The sequence below is a fragment of the Haematobia irritans genome, chromosome 4 (genome assembly GCF_050003625.1).
Source record: "Haematobia irritans isolate KBUSLIRL chromosome 4, ASM5000362v1, whole genome shotgun sequence".
In the NCBI taxonomy this organism is placed as follows: domain Eukaryota; kingdom Metazoa; phylum Arthropoda; class Insecta; order Diptera; family Muscidae; genus Haematobia; species Haematobia irritans.
Genome location: NC_134400.1, coordinates 195498286 through 195519343, shown reverse-complemented (window position 1 = coordinate 195519343; position 21058 = coordinate 195498286). Strand labels below are relative to the sequence as shown.

The window sequence follows — 21058 nt, the reverse complement described above, 5'->3', positions numbered from 1 at the left end:
ATTTTCTATGGAAGTAAAATTTTGACAAAATTTTCTATAGAAATAAAATTTTGATAAAATTTTCTATAGAAATAAAATTTTGTCAAAATTTTCTATAGAAATAAAATTTTGACAAAATTTTCTATAGAAATAAAATTTTGACAAAATTTTCTATAGAAATAAAATTTTGACAAAATTTTTTATAGAAATAAAATTTTGACAAAATTTTCTATAGAAATAAAATTTTGACAAAATTTTCTAGAGAAATAAAATTTTGACATTTTCTGTAGAAATAAAATTTTGACAAAATTTTCTATGAAAATAAAGTTTTGATAAAATTGTCTATAGAAATAAAATGTTGACAAATTTTTCTATGGAAATAAAATTTTGACAAAATTTTCTATAGAAATAAAATGTTGACAAATTTTTTTAGGGAAATAAAATTTTGACAAAATTTTCTAGAGAAATAAGATGTTGACAAAATTTTCTATAGAAAAACAATTTTGACAAAGTTTTCTATGGAAGTAAAATTTTGACAAAATTTTCTATAGAAATAAAATTTTGTCAAAATTTTCTATAGAAATAAAATTTTGACAAAATTTTCTATGGAAGTAAAATTTTGACAAAATTTTCTATAGAAATAAAATTTTGATAAAATTTTCTATAGAAATAAAATTTTGTCAAAATTTTCTATAGAAATAAAATTTTGACAAAATTTTCTATAGAAATAAAATTTTGACAAAATTTTCTATAGAAATAAAATTTTGACAAAATTTTTTATAGAAATAAAATTTTGACAAAATAAAATTTTGACAAATTTTTCTAGGGGAAATAAAATTTTGACAAAATTTTCTATAGAAATAAAATGTTGACAAATTTTTCTAGGGAAATAAAATTTTAACAAAATTTTCTAGAGAAATAAGATGTTGACGAAATTTTCTATAGAAAAACAAATTTGACAAAATTTTCTATGGAAGTAAAATTTTGACAAAATTGGAAGGATTAGGTGTTGCACGGCAACGTATAGTCAGAGTTTCCAAGTGATAGACTTTGCACATGAAAAATCGTGCTTTCTTATGGAAAGGTGTTTTGAAAATCTCGAAAAAGAGAAATTTCGAGCATAGTGTGGACGTAGTATAAACTTGTGGGTATACCCAGATGGTATTTTTATTTATTCGCTACGGCTTGGTTATCAAGTCCAAAAATGTTCGGGTTTTTTTTGTGAGTGTTTGCATTAAAATAAAATTAAGACATTTTATACATAGATTATCTATCGCTCCTAAACTATATAAGGTTATGAATTAATTTCATCTACAAATTTCCACAACAACGCAAAGCCGGTCACGTGAGTTCTTCAAATCGAAAGCTTTTCCCATACGAATTCTTTTCTTAGCATTAGCGGAGCTTTATGATTATCATCCCCATCCCCAACAATTCCATTCAAACCATTTTCCATATTCCATACAAACCGATAGCAAAGCTCTTTTTTCTCCTTTTTTTGTTTCTTGCTTTACTTCAGCATCAGCTGCAAATGGGGTTTAAGACATTTTGATTCAACGATGTGCTTTCCCATCCCCCATACCATTTTGTTGTTGTTGTTGCTCGTTTTGTGTTTGTTCATAAGGCAAAATGAGCACAACGTCCCTGACCTACTTCTCTGTAATCAGAGTTGGGGAAGTTAAACAAAATAAGAAAAGACAAGCGATAAAAATAAAGGAAGAGAACAATTTACTCTGAGAGATACGATATAGAATAATGTGTTTTTGCTGAGATAAAGCAATAAATAACACAAATTCTCTTTAAATGGAATAAATATTTCTCGTATATTCTACTGAAGAGGATGTGTATGGTGTTTTTTTATGGGCAAGGAATCTGAATTGGATTCGGGCATACACTGAAAATGAATTTGTACCGTCGCAAAATTTTACACTAATGATTTTGCATGCTTAATGCGTATTGAGATATTACCAAAGGTGCCATGATTTTTGCTGCGTACTGTATACGATTTAATGAGATTAAATAGGATAATGGGCTGTCCAGTTACACATAATATTTTCGTCCAGAACTTATAGGTATTTTGTTTTATAAATATATGGACATTCTATAGAAAATTTTGTCAAAATATTATTTCTATAGAAAATTTTGTCAAAATTTTATTTCAAATTTTGTCAAAATATTATTTCTATAGAAAATTTTGTCAAAATTTTATTTCTATAGAAAATGTTGTCAAAATTTTATTTCTATAGAAAATTTGGTCAAAATTTTATTTCTATAGAAAATTTGGTCAAAATTTTATTTCTATAGAAAATTTTATCAAAATTTTATATCTATAGAAAATTTTGTCAAACTTTTATTTCTATAGAAAATTTTTTCAAAATTTTATTTCTATAGAAAATTTTGTCAAAATTTTAATTCCATAGAAAATTTTAACAACATTTTATTTCTATAGAAAATTTTGTCAACATTTTTTTTCTATAGAAAATTTAGTCAAAATTTTATTTCTATAGAAAATTTTGTCAACATTTTATTTCGACAGAAAATTTTGTCAAAATTTTATTTCTATAGAAAATTTTGTCAAATTTTTATTTCCATAGAAAATGTTAACAAAATTTTATTTTTATAGAATATTTTATTAAAATTTTACTTTTGTAGAAAATATTGTCCAAATTTTATTTCTACAGAAAATTTTGTCAAAATTTTAGTTCTCTAGAAAATTTTGTCAAAATTTTATTTCTATAGAAAATTTTGTCAACATTTTATTTCGACAGAAAATTTTGTCAAAATTTTATTTCCATAGAAAATTTTGTCAAAATTTTATTTCTATAGAATATTTTATTAAAATTTTACTTTTGTAGAAAATATTGTCAAAATTTTATTTCTACAGAAAATTTTGTCAAAATTTTATTTCTCTAGAAAATTTTGTCAAAATTTTATTTCTATAGAAAATTTTGTCAAAATTTTATTTCTATAGAAAATTTTGTCAACATTTTTTTTCTATAGAAAATTTTGTCAAAATTTTATTTCTATAGAAAATGTTATCAACATTTTATTTCTACAGGAAATTTTGTCAAAATTTTATTTCCATAGAAAATTTTAACAAAATTTTATTTCTATAGAATATTTTATTAAAATTTTACTTTTGTAGAAAATATTGTCAAAATTTTATTTCTACAGAAAATTTTGTCAAAATTGTTTTTCTATAGAAAATTTTGTCAAAATTTTATTTCTATAGAAAATTTTATCAAAATTTTATATCTATAGAAAATTTTGTCAAAATTTTATATCTATAGAAAATTTTATCAAAATTTTATTTCCATAGAAAATTTTAACAAAATTTTGTTTCTATAGAAAATTTTTTCAAAATTTGATTTCTATAGAAAATTTTGTCAAAATTTTCATTCCATAGAAAATTTTAACAAAATTTTATTTCTATAGAAAATTTTGTCAGCATTTTTTTTCTATAGAAAATTTAGTCAAAATTTTATTTCTATAGAAAATTTTGTCAACATTTTATTTCGACAGAAAATTTTGTCAAAATTTTATTTCTATAGAAAATTTTGTCAAATTTTTATTTCCGTAGAAAATGTTAACAAAATTTTATTTCTATAGAATATTTTATTAAAATTTTACTTTTGTAGAAAATATGGTCCAAATTTTATTTCTACAGAAAATTTTGTCAAAATTTTATTTCTCTAGAAAATTTTGTCAAAATTTTATTTCTATAGAAAATTTTGTCAACATTTTATTTCGACAGAAAATTTTGTCAAAATTTTATCTATATAGAAAATTTTAACAAAATTTTATTTCTATAGAATATTTTATTAAAATTTTACTTTTGTAGAAAATATTGTCAAAATTTTATTTCTACAGAAAATTTTGTCAAAATTTTATTTCTACAGAAAATTTTGTCAAAATTTTATTTCTCTAGAAAATTTTGTCAAAATTTTATTTCTATAGACAATTTTGTCAACATTTATTTTCTATAGAAAATTTTGTCAAAATTTTATTTCTATAGAAAATGTTATCAACATTTTATTTCGACAGAAAATTTTGTCAAAATTTTATTTCCATAGAAAATTTTAACAAAATTTTATTTCTATAGAATATTTTATTAAAATTTTACTTTTGTAGAAAATATTGTCAAAATTTTATTTCTATAGAAAATTTTGTCAAAATTTTATTTCTTTAGAAAATTTTGTAAAAATTTTATTTCAATAGAAAATTTTGTCAAAAGTTTATTTCTATAGAAAATTTTGTCAAAATTTTATTTCTATAGAAAATTTTGTCAAAATTTTATTTCTATAGAAAATTTTGTCAAATTTTTATTTCTATAGAAAATTTTGTCAGAATTTTATTTCTATAGAAAATTTTGTCAAAATTTTATTTCTATAGAAAATTTTGTCAAAATTTTTTTATATAGAAAATTTTATCAAAATTTTATATCTATAGAAAATTTTTTCAAAATTTTATTTCAAAAAAAAAATTTGTCAAAATATTATTTCCATAGAAAATTTTAACAAAATTTTGTCAAAATTTTATTTCTATAGACAATTTTATCAAAATTGTATATCTATAGAAGATTTTATCAAAATTGTATATCTATAGAAAATTTTATCAAAATTTTATATCTATAGAAAATTTTATGAAAATTGTATATCTACAGAAAATTTTATCAAAATTTTATTTCTATAGAAAATTTTGTCAAAATTTTATTTCTATAGAAAATATTGTCAAAATTATATTTCTATAGAATATTTTATCAAAATTTTACTTTTATAGAAAATTTTGTCAAAATTTTATTTCCATAGAAAATTTTAACAAAATTTTATTTCTATAGAAAATTTTGTCAAAATTTTATTTCTATAGAAAATTTTGTCAAATTTTTATTTCTATAGAAAATTTTGTCAAATTTTTATTTCTATAGAAAATTTTGTCAAAATTTTATTTCTATAGAAAATTTTGTAAAAATTTTAATTTCTATAGAAAATTTTGTAATTTTTTTTTATATAGAAAATGTTGTCAATATTTTATTTCTATAGAAAATTTTATGAAAATTTTATTTCTATAGGAATAAATCACTGATATCTCATTTTGTGTAAAACTAATATATTTGGATTCGTTAGGCTTTTGCCAATATGGCACCACTCTTCGTTAACAAAAACACTTCTCTTTTTGGTTTCCCAACAAAATTTGTTTCACTAAACTGCTCTCTGTTTACATTTATCCTGCATTCCTTTAATGATAACCCGAAACACGTTTCTTGCACTATATGCAATCCATATGGTATACAGGAAATACACATATTTGCATACATAAACACCACACAGTTGCTCTTTCGTTATGTGTTGACACCAGGGATGGAAAATGCAGTACTATAGTACTTTTTTCAATACTTTTTCACCCCGGTCAGTACCGTAGTACCCCCGCGAATGATTTAGTACCTTTTGTGTAGACATATTTGAGTCGATATCAGATTTATGGTACAATAGCTTTGACAAAATATTTTAATATTTTGAGAAAGTCTTTATCAACCTTATTTGCTAATAGTCTTTTACAAATATGGCAAAACAAACATGTTCATGTGGGAAGAAAATCTCGATTTTGTAAAAGACATAGTCAAAAACCGGATTTTATTGAACTTCAAGAATGTTTTAGTCGAAAAAAGAATGTGATTCTATATTATCGATTTTTTATTTCGGTAGAAAATGTTGTCAAAATTTTATTTCTATATAGAATTTTCGCAAAATTTTATTTTTATAGAAAATTTTGTCAAAAATTTATTTCAATTGAAAATTTTGTACAAATTTTATTTCTATAGGAAATTTTTGCAAAATTGTATTTCTATAGAGAAAATTTTGCAACATTTTTTTTCTACAGATTTTTTTTGCAAAATTTTATTTCCATAGAAAATTTTTGCAAAATTTTATTTATATAGAAAATTTTGTCAAAATTTTATTTTCTTTAAAATTTAGTCTCTTGACAATAATTTTCCAGTGAAATATTTGTTGAAATTTAGTAAAAAGTACCTTTCCGCTCAAAAAATACCTTTTTTGTACTTTCTTAAAAATTGCATTTTCCATCCCTGGTTGACACTCACTTTCTGTTTGAAGTGTGGAAGTTGGTAAGGGGAATTTTTCATTCTAAGGTGTCCTCTCTTAAACTTGCAGTAGTGCAGCAATGAGTTTAGCTTTGGTGACTATTTACCCTAACTTATATTGCATGGGTAAACAAAATGAGGGGATGAAGTTTTCTACTCAAAAAAAAAAATTGTTGCTCTTTCGTTTTGTGTGAGAGCTTTGCTGGTGGTAGTCACACATTATTATTGTTGCAAATTTAGTACAAGTGTTCCAATAAAAAATAGGAGACAAACAGGAAAAAAACAGAAGGAAATAAACTACCATGGACTGCTGCAAAAATACCTATGGCGAAGAGATTGCGGTGAGAAGAGGGACCAGCAGGCATGGTGCTAAGGGAGGAAGTATGGAATGGAAAGAAATGTCAAAATGAATTTTTAATGCAGTTTTCATTGAAATGTGGAAACATTTAAAGTGACCACGACAACGAATACAAGTGCGTTTTGTGAAAGGATAAAATATCGGAAAAAAACTTGATAGTAAAAGAAAATGCAATAAATTGTAAGAAAAAAAATTATGCATTTAAAATATCAAAAATTTCAAAAGATTAAAAAAATGAAACGTATTTAGTAGCAGAGATTGATTTTACATTTTCTAATACATTTGGAACAAATGAAGATTAGTGAAAAAATTATATATCAAGAATAATGCCATATATAATATATAAAGAAATAAAGGCACAGTGAAAATTCTTTTAAACTAAAAAATATAAATAAGTAAAAAAAATACAATTTATTTAAAATAATAATTAAGCTAAAAATTTTACAAAAAATATTTTCTCTTCGCGGTTTGATTGCAGTACCTGAAAAAAAACTGCATTTCCTTGTTTGTCTTTACATATGGCACCACCCCTTGGTTACCTCCTATCATAGGTATAAATAATAACGCTATAATATTTAGCCCGGTAATGTCATATACTACAAAAATAAAATATATAACGTGAATGTGAAAAGAACAACAAAGGGAGTCTTAAAAAGCTACAAAAGCAATAACTATTTGATAATAACAACAATTAACGAGAGTCAAACAAACATAGAGCGGTTTGCTATATTGCACCAATATGGCGAAATGAGCTATTTACCGACCGGTCAAATAAAATACACATACTCGCAACAATATATATATATATAAAATGAAACACAACCATCTAGAGTAGAGTAGGCCAAGCAAAACAACCCAATTGCAATAGCAATAAACAACAGCAACAACAGCAACAACAAAAATAATAACAAACAACATACGAAGTTTCATAACGGTAGATTGTTGTAGTTGATGCTACGAAGTGACAACAATGGTAACGAGGTCTATTACAAAAAGCTAAACAGTGAGTGTGTGTGAGTGACTTTATTTTAGCCAGCAAATTATCATTATAGGAAATAACAAAACACAGAGTAAGTGAGAGAGCGAGCGAAAATTAAAGCATAAGAGAGATTCTCAGTTGTTTTTGAGTGGGTATGCATGCATTTGAATGAGTATAAGAAATAGGCAAATCCTTAGAGAGAAGTGCAAACAAAACGTGGTAGTGCTGCATTTGCCTTTACTCCTCATATAGAGGAAGGCAGGAAAAAAAGCTTTTTTCCAATCTCTCCCCCCGCCGCCCCTCAAAACATAAAAGTGTGATACTAGGATTTGCGAACAAAAACTGATAAATGCGGTCATATTAAAGTTTCAATGCATTAACATCGCGAAAAGCTGCATAACACAAAACACAGAATAATCTATGAAAAAAACCGGGTGAGAATTGATGCAAAAAATGCATATTTTAAAATTGCAATAAATTTTGAACACAATAAAAAACGATATCGTGAAAAATCCTACAAATTCAACTATGATATTTTGAAAATGTTTTTTTGTGCATAAAATCTCCTAGTATAGATTATTTATATACTATATACAAAATATTCTGAAATAGTCAAAGTGTATGTGTGTGAGTGTTTGAATTTTATCGGGTGTTGCCACTAGTGAAATTTCTGTAATTAAATCCTTTTGTGGTTTATCAATAAAATTTTTTATAACATTAACAGTTTAAATGTATTATAAGAATTTAATGGTCTCAAGGCCCGCCCCCTTGAGGGCTGGCGGCAATCCATGGAGTATTCCACAGCATCAATAATCGGCGAAAATTCTGAAGCTACTGCATCCAGGTAAGTGCAAATACAAATTTATAGCAAATAATCAAATTAAATGAAGGAAAAACAAATCGGAAAAACATATATATATATAAGCGCTATATCGAAATCTGAACCGATTTCAACCAAATTTGGCAAACATAGTAAAAATGTTAATTATACTCCCTGTGCTAAGTTTCACGTAAATTGGAGAACAAATTTGGGCTCTGTCATATGAGGGTAAATCTGGCGAAAAATATACAGTATGTCAAGAAAGTGTTTTGACAATAGGATAAAAATTATGTTTTGTTCCAAAATTAAATATAATTTAATTTTAAAAAATATTTTATTATGTATTTTGCAAAGTATACATATTTTATTTTTCTCAAAACGAGTTAACAACTCGATTTTTACTTCAATTATTTCTGCAATTTTAAATATTTGGCAATGTCAAAAGACTTTCTTGACATACTGTATATGGGAGCTATATCTACATCTGAACCGACTTCAACCAACTTTGGCATGCATAGTCAGAATGTTAGTTCTAATTTCTGTGCAAAATTTCAAGTACATCGGAGTAAAATTCTGGCTTCTAGGGCCACATAAGTGCATATCGGGCGAAAGATATATACGGAAACTATATCTAAATCTGAGCAGATTTCAACCAAATATGGCATGCATAGTCAGAATATCAGTTCGTGTCCCTGTGCAAACTGTCATAAACATCGGAGTAAATCTCTGGCTTCTAGGGCCATATAAGTTCATATCGGGCGAAAGATATATACGGAAGCTATATCTAAATCTGAACCGATTTACACCAAATTTGGCATAAGCAGAATATAAGTTCGTTTCCTGTGGAAAATTTCACAAGCATCTGAGTAAAACTCTGGCTTCTAGGGCCATATAAGTTCATATCGGGCGAAAGTTATATAAGGGTGCTATATCTATATCTGAACTGATTTCAACCAAATTTGGCATGCATAGTAAGATTGTTAATTCTACTCCTTGTGCAGTATTTAAAGCTAATCAGGGAAAAACTGAACCGATTTTTTCCAAAATAAATACGGTTCTATTCTGACCCAAATAACATACTCGTGCCAAATTTGAAGCCGATTAGACTCAAAACTGCGACCTAGACTTTGATCACGAAAATGTGTTCACAGACAGACGGACATGGCGAGATCAACTCGGGGACTCATTCTGAACATTATTTTTAATTTTTAAGAAACAGAGGGGCCGGTTACGGAAACCTCTCTTAGTCCAAAATGTACTTACCTAAACTCCCAAGGAAGAAAATAAGCTCCAAAAGGCGCAGAAAAGGGAACCTATTCAAAAATGGGTATGTCCTCTGGTAAGATTTAAGATAAAAATGGTCTCTACTAGCGCAATGGTATTTCCTTTTTCGTTCGCATTAACTCCGAAATGTCGAGGTACACATATGAAGCGGATCCTACCGTTGATTATATTTTTGCAATACAATAGGGTTCGTGATCTTGCTTTGGCATTCATTTCCTCCCGGCTATTCCTGTAAATGTGAACTCTGAGTTATTTCCATAAATTTTGTCAAGATCTCTGCGTATGTTATGTACCCAATTCCGGCTTAAAGGGTGATACGGTCAAAATTTGGTCAAGGGAAGACGCGTGTAAATCGGTGAAATCGTTTATTTAAAAAATCAAATTAAATTTCTTTTTCAAGTTCAATTAGTATAAAATTCAGGAAAAATATTCAGTTAGGCTTTCGCTTTTCCAAATCCGAATTGCCGGGCCTCACGCTTGACACCTGCCATCAGATTTTGTACAGCCACCTTGTCCACCTTCTTCGCCGCAGAAAGCCAGTTTGCCTTGAACTGCTGCTCGTCCTTAGCAGTTTTTTTGGTCTTCTTTAGGTTCCGCTTGACAATAGCCCAGTATTTCTCAATTGGGCGGAGCTCTGGCGTGTTGGGAGGGTTCTTGTCCTTGGGAACCACCTGCACGTTGTTGGCGGCGTACCACTCCATGGCCTTTTTACCGTAATGGCAAGATGCCAAATCCGGCCTAAACAGTACGGAACAACCGTGTTTCTTCAGGAAAGGCAGCAGACGTTTATTCAAACACTCTTTCACGTAAATTTCTTGGTTGACAGTCCCGGAAGCTATGAAAATGCTGCTTTTCAAGCCACAGGTACAGATGGCTTGCCAAACCAGATATTTCTTTGCGAACTTCGACAGTTTTATGTGCTTGAAAATATCTGCTACCTTTCCCCTTCCTTTTGCCGTATAAAACTCCTGTCCCGGAAGCTGCTTGTAGTCGGCTTTGACGTAGGTTTCGTCGTCCATTACCACGCAGTCAAACTTCGTCAGCATCGTCGTGTACAGCCTCCGGGATCGCGCTTTGGCCGTCGTATTTTGTCGGTTGTAGACGATACACCCAGCTTATTTGCGGCATCTCGGAGAGAGATTTTAGGGTTTCGCTTGAAACTACCGGCAACTCTCTTTGTCGTGTCAGCGGCTTCCGGTTTTCGTTTTCCCCCCGATTCAGACTTCCTGGCTGTCGACAAACGTTCCCCAAACACTTTAATTACATTTGTAACGGTTGATTTGGCAACTTTTAGCGATTTTGCCAGCTTTGTGTGCGAGTAGCTCGGATTTTCGCGATGCGCGAGCAAAATTTTGATACGCTGCTCTTCTTGCTTGGACGGCATTTTGACAACTGAAGAGTGAATTCCAAAATCAAAATAGGAGCAACATTCTACACACACACACCTTCAAAATGAGGGGTGTTCAGGTTTTTTAAATGCAAAATTGAAAGAAATACGTCAAGTTTATATTGACCAAATTTTGACCGTATCACCCTTTATCATCCATCTTCGATAAATCGGGGTAACAGTTATTTCCCTCCGGTGTATTTTCTGGGGGTCCGGTCTCCCAGACCTCTCTTATGTGGCTGATGATGACCTGTCTGTGTTTGTGTATCTAAATTTAATGGAACCTTGCAGTTGGAGTACAGGATAGATTTTAATGCCGCTGTGAATTTTCTTCTGCGAAACCAACATATTCCTTGCCTGCACACTTGCCTGGTATCGATCAGGCTGGACAAACTAATGGTCCTGATTGAGTTCCATTGTGGCCATGTCGGGGGGAATGCAGCCTTAGCAGTTTTGACGACATAACCTGCGGAGAGAGTAAAAAGGGGATACCGAAACATATTAGTTCCCTAAGGGATGTAGAATAGGTTGCAGTTTACAAATAATTGATCTTTACACCGGTCTCATTGTGTTAGAGAGTCTGCAGTGAAGAACGATGACTGGTTGTGTCTTGGATGACTGGTATCTTAATTTTTCTCCCATTCATTGTAATGCCGGGATTCCAAAGTTTTGGCCGGGGTAGGGCTCATGGGCCAGATAACGTCACGAGTAATTTGTTTAGTGGAAAGAAAAGAGAGAGGACAATTTTACGGTTAAAGGGTATACAAAAGTGTGTTTATGGATCAATAGTCTATTTATAAAACAAATGGAATAAATTATCTTTTAATAGCTGATCCTGGATTAGTTGCCACAGAATCAACCTAGAATAGAGACCTCGCTGAATAACAGAATCAGTGTTAAACATCGATTAGCGTCCAGAGAATCTCGATGAGGGAATCAGAGCAGGATACCGATAACGCTGCGGAGAACGGCATGATGTAGTCATACCCGTTAGTCGTTTGGTGTGAAATGGAGAGGTTCGATGTGGGCACTGCGGAATAGAGCGGAACTCAAGAACTCGTGACTTGAGAGACTACTATTCTCCGGTGTAAGATTGGAATGTACATGTGAAAATGGAAACTAACGACTGTTGTAAGGAAGGGGGTATGCTCTGTTCTAGTGGAAGAATGAGGTTGAGGGTCGAAATTTAGGAAACTCAAGATTAGAGAGAGACATATGAGTTTGCAGATGGAACGGCATGACGGACGTATGAATACTAACGACTAGAGATAGAGTTTTCCTCTGGTGTAAGGATGTGGATATGGGATCAAGGAAACTCACGGCTAAAGAAACTGATCTGTTCTAGTGGAAGGATGAGGTTGAGGATCGAAATTCAGGAAACTCACGATTAGAGAAACATATGTCTCCATACTCTTTAGTCATTTGATGTGAAGTATAGCGGTTCGATGTGAGCACTATTCACTGCGGGAATAGAAACCGAACTCAAGAACTCGTGACTAGGGAGACTACTCTTCTCCGGTATAGGGATGAGAATGTGCACGGGATGATGGAAACCAACGACTAGAGAGACAGTTTTCCTCTGGTGTAAGGATGGGGATATGGGATCAAGGAAACTCACGGCTATAGAGACTGATCTCTTCTTGTGGAAGGACGAGGTTGAGGATCGAAATTCAGGAAACTAACGATTAGAGAGATATATCTCGCTAGAGTAAATATGGGTTTGCAGATCTAGAGGCATGCTGTACTCATACTCATTAGTCGTTTGGTGTGAAGTGAAGAGGTTCGATGTGGCCACTATCCATTGCGGGAATAGAGATGGAATTCAAGAACTCGTGACTAGAGAGACGACTCTTCTCCCATGTAAGGATGGGGATGTGCACGGGATAATGAAAACTAACGACTAAAGAGACAGTTTTCCTCCAGTGTTGGGATGGGGGTATGGTTGTAAGGAAACTCACGTTTATAGAAACTGACCTCCTCTAGTGGAAGAACAAGGTTGCGGATGGAATTTAGGAAACTCACTACTAGAACGACATATGTCTCTAGATTAAAGATGAGGTTGTGGTAGGCGGATACAGAGTTTTCACTCCTCTAGTTGACGCTATCGTTACCAGACAGACTGTACTCCCCTTGGTCAAGGATTGGAAACAAAGTGCCCACGACAAAGTGCCCAACTTACCTCTGTCGACCATTCTGCCTCGTAGCTATTACGATTATGACCGTTGTAATCGGTCCAGCTCTCACAACAGAGTTATGAAAATGCAACCCCTCAATACATCGGCTCTCCTCACATAGACCAGTTCCAGTTCATATTCATAGAACTAGGGGCCTCTGCGATTTGAATGGCGATAAGATTCAGGATTTCCATTCTATCCCGTCTAGAGGACACACCCAGAGAAGGAATATGATCACCTCAAACATGTTTTAAGAGCAAAATGTTTATTTTGGGTGGTGACCATGTAACATGGTTTTCGCAACCATGTTATTTTCTCGGAAATAATGTATCTGATTTCGGCAAGCAGGTTATATTTGACGGGAAAATAACATTTTAGTGACAAACATGTTACATGGTCACCATACAAAAATAACATTTTGCTCTTGAAATATGTTTGAGGTGATCATATTCCTTCTCTGCGTGCACTTCTCCACCAACATAACATATTCATAACATTGGACCATTGGACAGCTTCGACGCGATCGTCACCAGATACAAAGAATCTGTCATGTGATTGGAGAAAAACAACATTGGCTCTTACTCTGATGTAGGCAATAGTTGTTAGTTTTACATCCAAGCCATTGCTACACTAACTTATCTTATCAAAGAGAAACACATTTGTTTTCATATCTATTTTTCTTTCCATTTTGCAGAACACATTTAAATAATTCCGGTAATAGTTATAGCGCCAGCCTGACCGGCAGTGGCTGGAATCAAGGAGCTTGCATTTATTCAACATTCAAAGGAGAAAACTATCACGATTTGGCTATAGACGAACAAGAAGCATTTGACAAAGGATTAGAGGAATTATCATCAACGTTAATATCATCGTCCTCAGCAGTACCTAGAACAACAACAAAGTTCGGATCCAACACAGTCGCTGTTACAGAGGCAACTGTCACATCAGTCTCGAGAATATCAACAAACATTGCAGCTGCAGCAGCATCAAGTGCAGCTGCTGCCGCTCAAACAAACAGAATATCATCATCATTGTTGTCATTAACATCACCTTCATCGTCATCGTCATCAGCATCGTCGTCCTCGACAACATCATCATCATCACCATCGTTAACACCACCCACACCCATAAGTTTAATCGAACAATCACAGAGTCCAGATGGTCAGGCCTCAATAAGTTCTACAGTTTCGGCAGCATCTAGTTGTGATACAAGAACAACAACAACATCAGGTAAGTGTAAAATTCGATGTAATCATGCACTGGAAAAAATAATCTTAACTTAACAATCAGCTACAAATCCACTAAAATTATATTGTTGTGTAAAATGTCCGATTGGGGTTTTAAAATATATTGGGAGGGGTATTAATATGCACCTGCTATCACAGGAATGGGTAATGTGGGGAAACTACTTCTACGAATCTTTCGCGTTTCTTCCCATTCAATATTTCCCTGTGGTCTTTAATTCCGCGCTACTCTCGTTGTTCATAGAACTTCAACAATGGCTACGTTAATGTCAGCGTTTATGACATAGTCTGAATCAGATTTTTCTCCTTGTTTCGATTGCCGGGAAAGACTAAACTTCTCTTATCCTAAGGTGGCGGGATCATAGCACCGAATAGAACCATTGGGTCCGACACAGCGGCTGCCACATCAGTGTACGCGTTAGGTTAGGTATAGTGGCAGCCCGATATTTCAGGCTCACTTAGACTAATCAGTCCATTGTGATACCATAATGGTGAACTTCTCTCTTATCACTGAGTGCTGCCCGATTCTATATTAAGCTCAATGTCAAGGGATCTCCTTTTTATAGCCGAGTCCAAGCGGCCTTCCACATTGCAATGAAATCACTTAGAGAAACTTTGAAACACTTAGAAATTTTCCCTGCCATGTCTTGCTTCACACCCGCCGCAGAACGGTTAGATCAACTGAAGCAAGGTATACTAGGAATTGGTACAGTTATGTTGTGGCCATCTCAAACCCCTCCATTTTACTCTGATCAGATCACCACCCCCATAATTCACTGACCGATCCTCTGGACGTTTACCAACCAAAAGAAAGCCAATTGGGATGGCTACAGAGATTACATCGATCGCCGCTTCAATGAGTTTTCGTCTCCCTTTCATGTCCAGGAAGGACATCACCCCTTGATTCATACCCGCCGCAGAACACACTTGATATTCTTTCCTAGGGTCAATGTAGATGAGATCGATGACTCCATATGACCAGAGCCGTGGCAACCCGATATTTCACTGTGTTCACATCACCACCCTATAATTCAATCCATTTACCAACCCTCCGGATGTTTATCAAACACAAAAAAGCAAATTGGGATGGCTACAGAGATTACATCGATCGCCGCTCCAACGAGTTCTCGTCTCCCTTCCATGTCCAGGAAAGACATTACCGCTTGCTTCATACTCGCCGCAGAACACACTGTTGAAGCAACTAATGTAAGGTATCCTAGACATTGGTACAGGTATGTTGTGGCCCTCTCGAACCCCTCTGAAAGGCCTGATTGGTGCTTTCTGGCATATTCATTTAACAGGTTGGCTGATAAGTCCCCGGTCTAACAAAGAAAACGCACATTTTTTTGTCAAAATTCTTTTTTATTATTCAACATAGTTCCCTTCAAGAACGATACAACGATTATAACGACCTTCCAATTTTTTGATACCATTTCGGCGATCACCTCTTCATTGCAGCCAAATTTTTGCCCTGCGAGCATCCTTTTGAGGTCTGAGAGGCCTGGGAGCCACCTTGGTGCAATGGTTAGCATGCCCGCCTTGCATACACAAGGTTGTGAGTTCGATTCCTGCTTCGACCGAACACCAAAAAGTTTTTCAGCGGTGGATTATCCCACCTCAGTAATGATGGTGACATTTCTGAGGGTTTTAAAGCTTCTCTAAGTGGTTTCACTGCAATGTGGAACGCCGTTCGGACTCGGCTATAAAAAGGAGGTCCCTTGTCATTGAGCTTAGCATGGAATCGGGCAGCACTCAGTGATAAGAGGGAAGTTCACCAATGTGGTATCACAATGGACTGAATAGTCTAAGTGAGCCCGATACATCGGGCTGCCACCTAACCTAACCTAGCCTTGAGGTCTGAGAAGAAGAAAAAGTCGCTGGGGGCCAGATCTGGAGAATACGGTGGGTGGGGAAGCAATTCGAAGCCCAATTCATGCAATGAATTTTTGCCATCGTTCTCAATAACTTGTGGCACGGTGCGTTGTCTTGGTGGAACAACACTTTTTTCTCCTTCATATGGGGCCCTTTTGCCGCGATTTCGACCTTCAAACGTTCCAATAACGCCATATAATAGTCACTGTTGATGGTTTTTCCCTTCTCAAGATAATCGATAAAAATTATTCCATGCGCATCCCAAAAAACAGAGGCCATTACTTTGCCAGCGGACTTTTGAGTCTTTCCACGTTTCGGAGACGGTTCACCGGTCGCTGTCCACTCAGCCCACTGTCGATTGGACTCAGGAGTGTATTGATGGAGCCATGTTTCATCCATTGTCACATATCGAGGGAAAAACTCGGGTGTATTACGAGTTAATAGCTGCAAACACCGCTCAGAATCATCAACACGTTGTTGTTTTTGGTCAAATGTGAGCTCGCGCGGTACCCATTTTGTACAGAGCTTCCGCATATCCAAATATTGATGAATGATATGACCAACACATTCCTTTGATATCTTTAAGGCCTCTGCTATCTCGATCAACTTCATTTTACGGTCAATCAAAATCATTTTGTGGATTGTTTTGATGTTTTCGTCGGTAACCACCTCTTTCGGGCGTCCACTGCGTTCACCGTCCTCCGTGCTCATTTCACCACGCTTGAATTTTGCATACTAATCAAATATTGTTGATTTCCCTGGGGCAGAGTCCGGAAACTCATTATCAAGGCAAGTTTTTGCTTCCACCGAATTTTTTTCCCTTCAGAAAACAGTATTTTATCAAAACACGAAATTCCTTTTTTTCCATTTTTTTTCACAATAACAAAAGTTGCTTCACAAAAGATGCTCTGGGATGAAAGGCGTATCATTTCTGGGGATCTGAACATTTATACAGATGGATCTAAAATGGACACAGGTATGTGCAGTGGTGTTTACTGAGAAGAGTTCGGAATCAGGGAGTAATATAAAATGGATAGCGGATGCAGCATCTTTCAGGCGGAGGTATTTGCTATTGCAAAAGCTTCGGAGTTCCTGTTGATGAGGCCGATATTCAGAAGCGATATCTGCTTATTCATCGACAGCCAGGTAGCAATAAATGCCTTGGACGTCGAAGGTTGTCGGCCGCTGTCGTAGAGAGCTTAGGTCTTAGGGAAGCTACAATATTCCGCAGAAACATGATATGACTTCTGTTTCTTTCAGGGCATAATTATATTCGGGAATGTAATGTGAAGGACATACTTTCATTTATTAAGGCTTCTGGATGGAAAACCTAGAATCCCTATTGAAGGCCCAAAGGAGATGTATTGATCCTGGCTGAGGAAGATAGATAATGAAGAGGAAATGAAGAAAACTATGAGGAATCACTATGGTCTGGAAGCCAAATCCTTTTCTAAGAATTTGGTTTCATCCTTTATAATCTAACGTAATGATATATAAATTTAGAATACACTGGGTAGGATATAAGCATATTTCATATAAAAAAATGTGCATATAAAGGGTGATACGGTCAAAATTTGGTCAATATAAACTTGACGTATTTCTTTCAATTTTGCATTTAAGAAACCTGAACACCCCTCATTTTGAAGGTGTGTGTGTGTAGAATGTTGCTCCTATTTTGATTTTGGAATTCACTCTTCAGTTGTCAAAATGCCGTCCAAGCAAGAAGAGCAGCGTATCAAAATTTTGCTCGCGCATCGCGAAAATCCGAGCTACTCGCACGCAAAGCTGGCAAAATCGCTAAAAGTTGTCAAATCAACCGTTGCAAATGTAATTAAAGTGTTTGGGGAACGTTTGTCGACAGCCAGGAAGTCTGGATCGGGGGGAAATCGAAAACCGGAAGCCGCTGAGACGACAAAGAGAGTTGCCCGTAGTTTCAAGCGAAACCCTAACCTCTCTCTACGAGTTGCCGCAAATAAGCTGGGTGTATCGTCTACAAAAGTTGCATCGAGCCATAAAACGAGCCGGACTATCGACTTACAAGAAGGTAGTGACTCCAAATCGCGATGATAAACAAAATACGACGGCCAAAGCGCGATCCCGGAGGCTGTACACGACGATGCTGACGAAGTTTGACTGCGTGGTCATGGACGACGAAACCTCAAGCAAGTCAAAGCCGACTACAAGCAGCTTCCGGGACAGGAGTTTTATACGGCAAAAGGAAGGGGAAAGGTAGCAGATATTTTCAAGCACATAAAACTGTCAAAGTTCGCAAAGAAATATCTGGTTTGGCAAGCCATCTGTACCTGTGGCTTGAAAAGCAGCATTTTCATAGCTTCCGGGACTGTCAACCAAAAAATTTACGTGAAAGAGTGTTTGAATAAACGTCTGCTGCCTTTCTTGAAGAAACACGGTTGTTCCGTACTGTTTTGGCCGGATTTGGCATCTTGCCATTACGGTTAACTCCATCCGTCTGTGGAACTCACTTACTTATAATATCCAATGTATAAGTAATGCAGATGCCTTTAAGAAAAATGTTATCTCGTTTTTGAGTAATAATTAAACAAGATTCTTTATCATTTGTTTTATTTTACTCTAAACTGTTTGCTAGCTAGTTTTAATTCTTAAAATTTGTTTTCGTTTTCATGCAATATGTACCCTTATTTTTATGCAATATGTACTTTTATTTATAACTTTCTTTTATTTGTTATAAAATTTTCGTTCAATTTTTTGTTTTTGTTTCTCTTTTTCATATTTTCAATTTTAATATTCTTTATCCATTATCTGTAATTATAAATTTTATAAATCTTATTTTAATTGTTGTTATTTTTCTCCTCTTTTTACAATTGTCAAACTTAAATTCTAATAGTGTTTTTTTTTTTCAGTCTGTAATCAGTTTTTCAATATAAAATATTAAGGTTATTTGCTTATAGATCTATTTTGATTAATTTTTTAAATTTAAAAAAAAAAAAAAATTTTTTTTCATGAAACCTAATATTGTAATTATATTATATTTATTTAATTGTACATTATGATTTTAAACTTCTCATGCTGAAATATGAGACTCAAGTGGTCTTGTGCATGGGAAAGCAAATAAATAAAGAAAGAAAAAGGCCATGGAGTGGTACGCCGCCAACAACGTGCAGGTGGTTCCCAAGGACAAGAACCCTCCCAACACGCCAGAGCTCCGCCCAATTGATTGAATGAAATAAAATTAGCATTAGTGAAATTAAAATTAGCATCAAAAAATAAATCTGTACACTTGGATAGAGATTCGTAATTTCACAAAATTAATAATGCTTCAAATCAATACCCATTTTCAAAGTTCTGTAATAGATTTTTGACGTTGTCCATTCTAATCCAGAAATTGAATTTTTTTCTTTTTTTTAGTACTACATTGAATTGTATCTATATGGAGTAGTTTTTTAGTGGGAATTGTTATGTTAGAACTTTTTTTAGTGCTTTTTGACCTTCGAGAGTTGGCATCACTGCAATCATCGCGTTCGTGGTTTGCGTGAAGTTAACATCCCTGTGTTAGATACCCTATTCATGGGACCCTGAAACGAATTTTGTAACAACCATTAACATGAAAATAACTGTTCTTATGGATAATGGAATAAATTGCTTGCAAAAACAATGGAACCAATGCAACCAAATTGGACAACTAACAATTTTGCTATTTGCGAATTCGTTAACCCTAACATGGGGAAAGTTCAAGTTCTATTGAATTAAATTTTTTTTTTTTTTAGATTTTTATAACACCAACCCTGGGTTATATGTCATTAGCCTTTATTTCAAATAAAAATCAAATCATAAAATCCATCAAAGAATTTATGAGTTTATAGGGCCCACCCACAATAGTCTTAGCCGCCATCCAACCCTATAGAGTAAATAGACAATAGACAAAGGAAGTCATAAAAACCAGCACACACACACATACACACCCTCACTTATGTACGTGTGATTATTAGAAAATTATCTATGATTTTCACTTATTTCGCCTTGCTGTTAGAGAATTGATTAGCTGTTGCTTTTGTTAGCTTCATTGTTTGTGTGCTGCTGCTGTTGTTGTTGTTTCTATACTGATATCTAAAGGGTGATTTGTTAAGAGCTTGATAACTTTTTTTAAAAAAAAAAGCATAAAATTTGCAAAATCTCATCGGTTCTTTATTTGAAACGTTAGATTGGTCCATGACATTTACTTTTTGAAGATAATTTCATTTAAATGTTGACCGCGGCTGCGTCTTAGGTGGTCCATTCGGAAAGTCCAATTTTGGGCAACTTTTTCGAGCATTTCGGCCGGAATAGCCCGAATTTCTTCGGAAATGTTGTCTTCCAAAGCTGGAATAGTTGCTGGCTTATTTCTGTAGACTTTAGACTTGACGTAGCCCCACAAAAAATAGTCTAAAGGCGTCAAATCGCATGATCTTGGTGGCCAACTTACCGGTCCATTTCTTGAGATGAATTGTTCTCCGAAGTTTTCCCTCAAAATGGCCATAGAATCGCGAGCTGTGTGGCATGTAGCGCCATCTTGTTGAAACCACATGTCAACCAAGTTCAGTTCTTCCATTTTTGGCAACAAAAAGTTTGTTAGCATCGAACGATAGCGATCGCCATTCACCGTAACGTTGCGTCCAACAGCATCTTTGAAAAAATACGGTCCAATGATTCCACCAGCGTACAAACCACACCAAACAGTGCATTTTTCGGGATGCATGGGCAGTTCTTGAACGGCTTCTGGTTGCTCTTCACTCCAAATGCGGCAATTTTGCTTATTTACGTAGCCATTCAACCAGAAATGAGCCTCATCGCTGAACAAAATTTGTCGATAAAAAAGCGGATTTTCTGCCAACTTTTCTAGGGCCCA

General features: G+C 33.8%; 1 protein-coding gene across 1 annotated transcript in view; it reads left to right on the top strand.

The window, feature by feature from the left end:
* The first annotated feature begins 8025 nt into the window (after window positions 1-8025).
* Window positions 8026-21058, top strand: part of Eip78C (Ecdysone-induced protein 78C) — a 291122-nt gene continuing 278089 nt past the window's right edge. Inside the window, exons 1-2 of the mRNA XM_075303816.1 lie at window positions 8026-8257; window positions 13773-14308. Of these exons, the coding sequence (XP_075159931.1) occupies window positions 8202-8257; window positions 13773-14308 (592 nt within the window). The 5' untranslated portion in view covers window positions 8026-8201. The remainder of the gene's footprint in view (window positions 8258-13772; window positions 14309-21058) is intronic.